Source organism: Gouania willdenowi, chromosome 17 (assembly GCF_900634775.1).
Source record: "Gouania willdenowi chromosome 17, fGouWil2.1, whole genome shotgun sequence".
NCBI lineage: Eukaryota > Metazoa > Chordata > Actinopteri > Blenniiformes > Gobiesocidae > Gouania > Gouania willdenowi.
Window position 1 is genome coordinate 9,369,876 of NC_041060.1, and position 10,096 is coordinate 9,379,971.

Genomic DNA, 10,096 nt, shown 5'->3' on the forward strand with positions numbered 1-10,096 from the left:
CAATAAAAAACATTGGCTACATCCATCCACCCATCCATTCATCCATTCACCCATCCATTCATCCATCCATCCATCCATCATCCATCCATCCATCCTTCCATTCACCCATCCATTCAGCCTTCCATACATCCATCCATCCATTCATCTATCCATCCATCCATCCATCCATCCATCCATCCATCCATCCATTCATCCATCCATCCATCCATCCATCCATCCATCCATCATCCATCCATCCATCCTTCCATTCACCCATCCATTCATCCTTCCATACATCCATCCATCCATTCATCTATCCATCCATCCATCCATCCATCCATCCATCCATCCATCCATTCATCCATCCATCCATCCATCCATCCATCCATCCATCCATCATCCATCCATCCATCCTTCCATTCACCCATCCATTCATCCTTCCATCCATCCATCCATCCATCCATTCATCTATCCATCCATCCATCCATTCATCCATCCATCCATCCCATGAACTGATTTAGCAACAGGGTTGCAGCCAGTGTTAATTTTGACAACATTCTTTGATTTAATTTTAGTTTTAGGGTGCATTTTAGTCTTTTGACAAAAATGGAACTTCGTTTTATCAAAATGTATTCATCAGTTTGTTTTAGTCAACTAAATTACATTAAGATATCAGTCGACTCAATCTGTTATAGATTTATAGAGTTATATAATTGACTAAAATATACAGGATTTTAAATTAGTCATAGTTTAGTTATAGTCACTAAAAAAAAAATCATAACTCAATACTTTTTTCTCAAAATGGCGATATATGATATAAATCATGATATTTTTAACTCAATGAATAAAGGCAATTCTAGGTTTTTATTTGCTGAGGAAAAATATCACACAGGCACATTTATTAAGAAACAGCTGCACAATATGTGCCACTCAACTTTTTCTCCTGTAAGGGACAGCACGTGTGAGTGAGTGGTGTGGTGGTAGTGGTAGTGTTGTAGTGTGGCTTGTTTCAGGGTAGGTCTGGATGAGGACGCCCTTAGCATTCCATCTAACTGTGCTTTTCATGCTGTTCTTATAGCAACAAAATGAGATACAAAATAAAAATATATCGATAGAAAACTCGATATATTGCCCAGGGCTAATTCGAACCCATCATCTTTAGCTTTATCAGCCAAACCACTGGTCCAGCGTGCAGTAAATCTTCTTTGGCATTAAATAGCTAATAATGAGGGTACACGCACCTGCGATGATGGCCGGATTGCTCTGCCCCCCCTCGGGCTTCACCCACAGATGCAGGCTGAAACTGTCCCTGGGCAGCTCCTGTCCTGTAGCCAGCTTCAGCCTCAGTTGCTCCCGACGTCCATGGAAGTAGAGGGCGGTCATCCAGGCGGGAGGCACTGCTGTGGGCACGGCTCTGGACCAGGAGCCACCACCACCGGGCGCGTCGGTGAGGATGTCATCCAGTTCTTCTCCTGAGTAATCCTCCAGAATGTCCACCTGATGGTTGCCATCTATGAGGACGACCTGGGGCCTGAGATCTGATGAGTTGTCAGAGTTGGAAACTTTCTCCAAGCGGGATTTACTATCGTCTTCGTAGCGAAAGGTCGCACCGAGGCTGCGGCGGAGCCTGGAGAGTCCGTGTGCGGAGGAAGAAGCGCTCTGGGCCCCTTTACCGGTACTAGAATATGGGTCTCTGAGACTTTCTGTGTTGGAAGTAACAAATCCACGTCCCTGACCTTCAGTCTGACCCCAGTGTCCCTTCTGTCCCTGTTGCGCACCGGTTTCGAACCGGCAACCCTCCACGCAGAGCGCAGGAGGAGCGCGTCTCTCATCCAGCCGCTGTTCTCCACGGGTCGTGTGTGCCCGCGGGCGCACCGCTGGAGGGCGCTGTTGTTGCGATGATTGTATAGAGCGGGGCTGCCGCCTGGACCTCCACACACTGGAGACGGTGCAGGGTTCACCTGTCAGCCTGGAGAGCTCCCGGTCAGCCCGCCGACCCAAGGCGCGCTTGTACCCGCTCACTGCGTCAGAGCGCACCGCTTTAAGCAGCCACGTGTTTACGACCAATACCAGGGAGATTACCAGTAGTCTAATCAACCTCATCCTCCCAGTTTGTAGATATACGCTATATATGTCCAAAAAAAAAAAAAAAATTACAAATTAAAACTCTGCTTTTTATTCTCGAATCAAATCAAAATTCACTCGAGTTATAGCCTTTTAAGGATATTTTAATCTATTTTGTTAATTACAAAAGTTACAAAAATAGATTATCAGTGCATTCAAATAAGGATGAATAAATGGATATGAACTCAAACGTGTTTCGAGTCAGAGACTTTTTTTCTTAATATACACTTTAAAAACTGTAAAGAAAGTCATTTTTTAACGTATTTCTTACATTCCTGCAATTTGCCAACATATTTGCATTAAAAAAAATAATTTGCCCAAATATACCTGGCAAGTTGAAAAATCCTGTGTCAAATATTCAGTATGCACCGAGGTATATATATATATATATAAAAGAAAAACACAACAAAACGAAAATGTGGCTGGTTTTTGAAGTGAAGTTTTCCTATAAATGTATTTGTGTGCTATTTACAATGGATTTAAATCAAAATCAAATATGATCTCACTTTAGATCAATTTTGTTCAAGACCTAATCGTATTTTTACCTGACCATTGCGCCACCATTACGAGCGTCCTGTTCCAAAATGTGACCGCAAGGTGTTACCAAAGTCAGGTCCAAGAACAAGAAGAGCACAGTGCAAAGTGCCCACAGCTCTTTTCTATGTGAGGCACAAAAAACTGCTCTTTAAGTTTTGTAAGAAAGCAAAAAATAAAAAATAAGAATAAAAAAAATGTATGTATTGGTCCAATGACGAATGACAGCTCGGTGCCTGCAGTGCGTCTGCTCCTTGTGCGTCTTTGCGCTTCAGAGAGCGACTTGCTGCTGCTGGTCCGCTGCACCAGTTTGTACAGTAGTAGTAATATTCCCTTCCATTCACTCCCCCCTCTCCCCCTCTCTCCCTACTTGTGTGGTGTGTGTGTGTGTGTGTATGTGTATGTGTGTGTGTCTTCTTCATTCTTCAGAGTCCAAAGGTTTTTTTTTTTTTTTCTTTTTCTTTTTCTTCCTTAAATCGGGGAGCCCTTGCCCACCCTGACATCACCAGAAGGGGAAGTGAGATGGGGGGAGAGGCGTCCCACCCACGTTTCACCTCACATTAGAGTTTTTACAAGGGAAATCCTCCACTCATGCTCACTGTGTATTTTTCTGTTATATGTAAATAATATAAATTACATCCAGGGGAATCAAGAATTAATTTGAAATGTCAAGATTAAAGTCAAAATGTCAAGAAGAAAGTTGAAATGTATTGTCGAGATTGAAGTGGAAATTCAAAAAAAATGAACTCAAAATACAATATTGTGATAAAAGTCGAAGGTCTGCTCATGAATCAAATCTACGGAAGCTGACGAGGACCAATTAAATTTACCATATGTCAACCAACAGCAGATTGTGACCATCTCCAAAATGCTGTGTATCAATAAATGCTTCACTAGTCCACTTAATTATGTATAAATTTGACTTTAATAGCAAACCTTCGACTTTTATCACGATATTGTATTTTGAGTTTATTTTTTAAATTTGACAATAATCTCGTCTTTTCGACTTTAGTCTTGTCTTTTTTTTTCTTTAATCTCAACATTATATTTCAACTTTATTCTTGAAATTTCAACCTTAATCTCGACATTTTGACTTTATTCTATGATTTCCCCAAAATTATTTTCTCCATCCATGGCCCTATCCGCTTCCGTACATTTGCAAAAGCAGAAAATTCATTTTGTTATTTAATTTTTAGTTTTTTTATTCAAGAAATTAGTTTTTCGTGTTTTCGTTCAGGTGATATAGTATGAGTCATAATAAAGTTGACTGGCTTTTGAGAGGTGATAATATCATCTTTCTGGTCAAAGTTACTTAACTTTGATTTGGCTCGTGTAACATGAACTAAATCATGAAAAAAAAGGTGTTTACTGGAAATTTTATTTAAAAAAAAAGTTATTTGTTTTTGCAAATGAACACTCAGGTATTGATTTAGTACTAAACCATTCACAAACATACCCATAGCTGAAAATGTGATGTTTTCATATCTTAAAAGTACAGATACATAAAAATACAGAGAAGGAGAGAGAAAAATCCAAACTAGATATGTTTCCTCATAATTTTAGCTTCCAATGCTTCCACACAAGAAAACAGTTGTCCTCCGTGGGAGACTTCTCTAAACCTGACAATAGAAGATTATAGTGGAGGTGGCTGCATAGAAATGAGGGTGGGTGGGTGCACATATTCTAAGGAGATGAGGTCTGAATAAACCTTTCCAATTTTTAGTCTTTATCTTACAGTCTTTCGTCCACCTTTCCATATCGTCCTCAATCTCACTCACTCACTTTCACTCTGGCTCTCTGCAGCGCTTCAACACCGACAGGCGCAACATCTGTCTTGCACATGAAAATGGTTTTTGGGAGGGTTTTATCATCCAAATATGCTACCTGTTTTTTGCTCTTTTAACCCTGATGCTCGTGAGGACCCAATCAGGGGAGAAGAAAGGGAAAAGTGCATGTTTATGTTGTGGTAGAACACAAATAAACCCATGAACTAACAAGTATATGTCTTTTCTGTTACCTAAATAGAATTTTCTACAATGTTTTATCAGATTGTAAATGTGTTTGTGAGAACAAGCTTCTCTGGAAGTCATAAAAAAAACACTTTTATTTGAACCTAATGCCTTGTCTGCATGGTTCCTTGGAAATGGTACAAAGATCTTATTGAAAGGACACGATTTGGACACGTTAAACACAAAATATTCACCATTTGTTACAATTTCTATTGGTATCATCTGTGCAGTTTTATGGAAAATGTATTGCATGGTCTGAAAGACATCTGGGCTGTTGAAATAAAATCGTTAATCAATAAAAATATGAAAGTTATCTTATTCCTTTATCTTTTAATGTCTCTCGACAGTAAATAAGTAAACAAATATCAGGGTTTCTATAAGTAGATGTTGTTGTTCAACACCTTGAGAAGACTTCTTCTTCTCCCACCCACCCTACGATATTTTTGTCAAGCTCAATTTGCAAACAGGGCCCTACTTTAAGGCCAGAGATGGAGATGGAGGAGGAGGCCACTGGCAGTTATGGCAGGGGCCCCTAAAGGGGCAGAAGAAAGAAAACGGTTCCTAAAGAGTGGAAGGCAGGAATTCCACAATCCCAGCACGGTCTGACTGAGGGATCTGCCTGCTCAACATTCAACTTCTCTCTGTTGGCAAAGTGCCCTTTGAAATCCAGCTGCAACTGTGTTAAGGGGGGGGGGGGGGGATGAAACAAGAGAAATAAGAGGGAGGGGATGAGAGAATGCTTCTTAAAAAAAGGGAGGAAATCATGGATGAAGGAGAAGAGACAGAAAAAGGAAGAGAACTTTAAGGGGTTTTTTTGCTGTGTGTGTGTGGGGTTGGGGGGGGGCATTTGAATGGGCGCACTCCACCAGGGCCTCACCCCCTACTGTAAAGGAGCGCCACAGATTATCCTTCATCTGAGCCTGTCTGTCTTGACCCCACTGACCCTGAGGCCCCCGGTCTCTGTCTTCACTTTTTTTTTTTTTTTTACATTCGCTCTTTCTTACAGACTTAACACACACTTTTTTTGACCCCACACAAACCCACAATGCCCACACTCACACAACCTGGATCCTATAACGTAGAGAAAGGGGTGACCCGAATATCTCGGCTGATGTGTAGGACAAATGAGGAGGGAAAGAGAGAAGAAAAGACAAGAAAGAAAGAAAGAAAGAAAGAAAGAAAGAAAGAAAGCTTTTCGCTAACATTGGTGTAAAAAAGTTATGGTGGGAGACAGAATGGGGTGAATGTGTGTGTATATGGCGGGACAGTGCCAGAGGTGAAAATAATGGAGTACAAGTACTGACGTTACTGTAATTGAGTTGCTTTTATGGGTATGTACTTTTTTGAGTTTATTTCTAAATCAGCAATTTTACTTATACTTAAGTACGTTTTAAAAGAAGTAATTTGTTAAATTTCTACATCCAACCATTACTGTGTAAATTGTCATTTTTTGTGATTATTTCTGTTTCATGACATTGAACATAATCCATGTGTTCTTAGTCATGCCATTTCTGATCAACATTTAGCCACTTTCTTGGGTTTAGGTTTCTACGTATTATGTTGATACCCACATCTCACATTTGGCATGGCACTTTTTTAGAGTACATGAATTTAGCTATACTTAGTACTAGTAGTGTTGTGCTCAAGACCACATTATTCGAGACCAAGATTTGCCCAAGACCAGAATGCACCGAGACCAATTAAGAGTAAAGACTAAGAACGAGGCCATAAAAAGGAATTTCAATAACCATGACAAGGTGGAACAGTTAAAGAATATTTTCTCTTTAGTTTTAGTTTCTTTAAAATACATTTGACATACGAAAAAAAGGTAACGCATGAATAGAATAGAATTATTGTTTTACCAACTTCTTCTCATTATCAAAAAAGTCAAGTTGAAAAATAACAGAAATCAGGTCTTGACAAAAAAAATCCTAAATTCTGGCACTCCATGACCGAGACAAGACAGAGTGAAGATGATTTCAAGTCCAAGACAAGGCCAAGACTTTTAAAATCCGGTCTTGAGACCAAGACTCGTCTCAAGAACTAGAACACTAATACTTAGAGCCTAAGAATATTATTCATTGGTGTTCTATCCATCCATTTTCTTCCGCTTATCTGTTTCCGGGTGGCGGGGTCAGCATCCTTAGGAGGGAGGCCAAGACTTCCCGAGGCATTCCCAGGCCAGCCGAGACATATTTTCTCCAGCATGTCCTGGGTCTTCCTCGGGGTCTCCTTCTGGAGGGATGTGCCCTGAACGCCTCACTAGAGAGGGGGCATCCTAATTAGGTGCCCGAGCCACCTCATCTGGCTCTTCTCAATGCGGAGGAGCAGCGGCTCTACTCCAAGCCCCTCACGGTTGACTGAGCTTTTCTCCCCATCTGTAAGGGAAAGCCCAGCCACCCTACGGAGAAAACTCATGTCAGCCGCTTGTACCTTGTTCTTTCGGCCAAAGCTCATGACCACAGGTGAGGGTAGGAATGTAGATTGACCTGTAAATTGAGAGCTTTGCCTTTCAGCTCAAGTCCCTCTTCACCAGACTCTGCACCAATCCACCTGTCAATCTCTGGTGTTATTTTATTTTACAAATATTTGCACATTTTTATAAACCTTTTATTTGATACAGATGCCTTTGTCAAAAATAAAATTATTTTGTTTCTTCCTTTTTAACTTTATACATGAGATGTTTACTGCATGTAAAGGAACTGTGGCAACATTTATTACCAAAAATACATGTAGGGGGAAAAATAACTAGTAACTTTTATTTTGAGTACTATTTAATTTAACTACTTTTTACTTGTACTTGAGTATTTTATGTATGACTTACTTGTACTTAAGTACAGTTCCAATCAAGTATCTACTTGAGTAGGATATATCAGTAGTATTTACACCTCTGGACAGTGCACTGCCTATATTCTTTAAAGTAAAACAACTTGAGGTGTTAAACATTTAACAATAACAACTTTACACTGAAAATGGCATTTTTCAAGGTGGTCAAACTAATCCACAGTGTTTCCAGCAACTTTCCTGTTTCTGTCAACCCTGTTCCATGTCCAAGCTAAGCTCAACAGTTATACATAAACTTCTTCCACAAATAAAAACATGGGGGAAAATGCCCCCAATGCTTCCATGGAGAAGGACTCCTTATTTGCTCACGTGGAGGTAAAAAATGGAAAAGCAAGTATAGCCGGCTGGATAAACTGTGAGTCTGAATTTGTTAAAGCTCTTGAGGATTTATTCGCCAAGCTGCAGGTGGATGGCCTGAATGACACAGCACTGCTTGTCTTGGCTATGGCGAGCTTTAAACATGTAAAAGGTGGCCCGCTCGCTGTTTTTTTAATCTTACTATCATTTTTAAAGAAGCAATCTTCTTTAAATAAAAAAATAATAATAAACTGCTCTCAAGTTTTTTTTTTTCCAATGGTAAACCAAATGTGATTCCTAAAAGAATCACAAAAAATATTAAGTGTGAATTCCATTTGACCATATAAAGTATGAATTCCTTTATTTCAGTAACATTTCTGGAAACGTCTAATACTAAATATCAACGAAATAAAAACGTTAATTGAAAGTACAACTTTCATTTTCTTTTTCAGCATAAGGTGAGCTGTGCACGTCCACCTTAATAATAATATTAACTACAAAAGCATTCGGAGAGAGCAGACCTCCGCCAAGCAGCTAAAGCTCAACTAACACGCTCCGGTCACGGTAACATGGTAAACTTACCATGACTAGCTGTCAACATTGAGCTGTGTTACCACGACTAGCTGTCAACATTGAGCAGTTGACTCTGAGAGAACCCATGATATGACTTGTCCCATTTATCAATTTTCCTGAAAATTTAATCCAAATCCATTCATAACTTTTCAAGTTATCTTGCTAACAGACAGACAGACAGACAGACAGACAGAAAGACTGACAGATAAACAGAGGGTAAAACATAACCTTACCGCTCTTGGCTTTGCTCCGCTTCTGCGCTTCGCTCTTGGCGAAGGTAATAATAATAATTGCATGCATTGTTTGTGAGGGGTTGGTGGATAACATTACTCAATATGATTATCTAAGTAACTTAATCAGTATTAAAAACATATAATGCAGCATAGAAATCCATTTTAAAACAAGCAAATTGACAACTTTTTAGAATTAATTTGTATTTACCTTGTTATGGTTTTTTTTTTTTTTTTTTTTGAGTGGTTCTTCTTATTCTGATTAGTTTTTTGTGTTGGATGTCATTGATTTTGGTGCATCGAATGGCATATTGGGTTATAAAAATAAATGCTTCCATGTACAAAAAATTAGCAAGAACTCATACTTAATAATGTTTTTAAACTAATTGAAAACTATCACCAAGTTCCAGTTAATGGAACTTTTCACCCTGCTGCAACATAGTAGACAAATTGCACGAATCCCTCCTTTATGTTTTATTGTGTTATGATATTAGATTTTAGATTTTTTTCATCACACAATGGGGAATTCACTTGTTACAGCTGCTAAAGATAAAGAGTAAAAGTAAGAATATGCAGAATATTTTTTTAACAGGAATTTGAATAAATAATATTGACCGTGATAACAGAACAGTACAAAAAAAAAAGAGCTTATAAATATAACACATTATCATTGTGAGGATGCTAAATTAAGAATTTCTCAAATATAATAATTTTCACTGTAGAAAATGTTTCTTTTTCTTCTATTTTTTGGTGTGTGTCCTCATTCTTATACTCATAAGAAATGACAATTGTTTAGTGTTTTCCAACTTAGAAATACAACAAGACTACAAAATTTGACTTGAATACAATTGCTTTCTTTCTATCTACCAAACAGACTGGAATCTCCCATTTATAGCTCTGTATAAATGAATTTTAGTAGTAAATTTCATGTACCCTTTTATTGCAAAAAGCTCACAAAACTACAATAAATCTGAAATTATAGCAATCATAACAACATATTAAAAAAACGTCCTATTACCCCAAAATATAAAGAATTCCATTTCAAAGTTCTAAATTACATTTATCCATCAAATGATTTTATTAATAAAAAAGTTAAACTGGATGTGGACAATTGTTACTTATGCAAAACAAACTTAGAAACAACAAAACATTTATTTTACGAGTGTGAAATAGTCCAATCTATGTGGAAATCTCAATATGATTTGTTGTTTTCTAAACATAAACATTGATTTCTGGTAATTTCAAACTATTCAATTTGGCATTTTCCTTAAGAATAACAAAAATCTATTTTTTTTTTATCAATAATTTAATAAAATAACAAAAAATTATAGCTACAAATGCAGATATGCTAAATGCTGATACTTGAAAATGTATAAATGAATTGAAATATTGTTTTTTTTTTTTTTTTTTTGCTCATATTTTCTTTTTGTGTTGTTTTTGATCATGTTGTTTTGGATGCTGAACTGTATTTGGTGGTGTTTTTAATTCTTGTTTGTAAATGTTGTG

General features: G+C 37.9%; 1 protein-coding gene across 2 annotated transcripts in view; it reads right to left on the reverse strand.

The window, feature by feature from the left end:
• Positions 1-2,981, reverse strand: part of pappa2 (pappalysin 2) — a 78,714-nt gene extending 75,733 nt beyond the window's left edge. The window contains exon 1 of one of the 2 annotated variants that reach the window (XM_028473729.1): positions 1,221-2,981. In XM_028473729.1, the coding sequence (XP_028329530.1) occupies positions 1,221-2,082 (862 nt within the window). In that variant the 5' untranslated portion in view covers positions 2,083-2,981. The remainder of the gene's footprint in view (positions 1-1,220) is intronic. The other variant, XM_028473727.1, reaches the window with a different exon arrangement.
• Between the last annotated feature and the right edge of the window lie 7,115 nt (positions 2,982-10,096).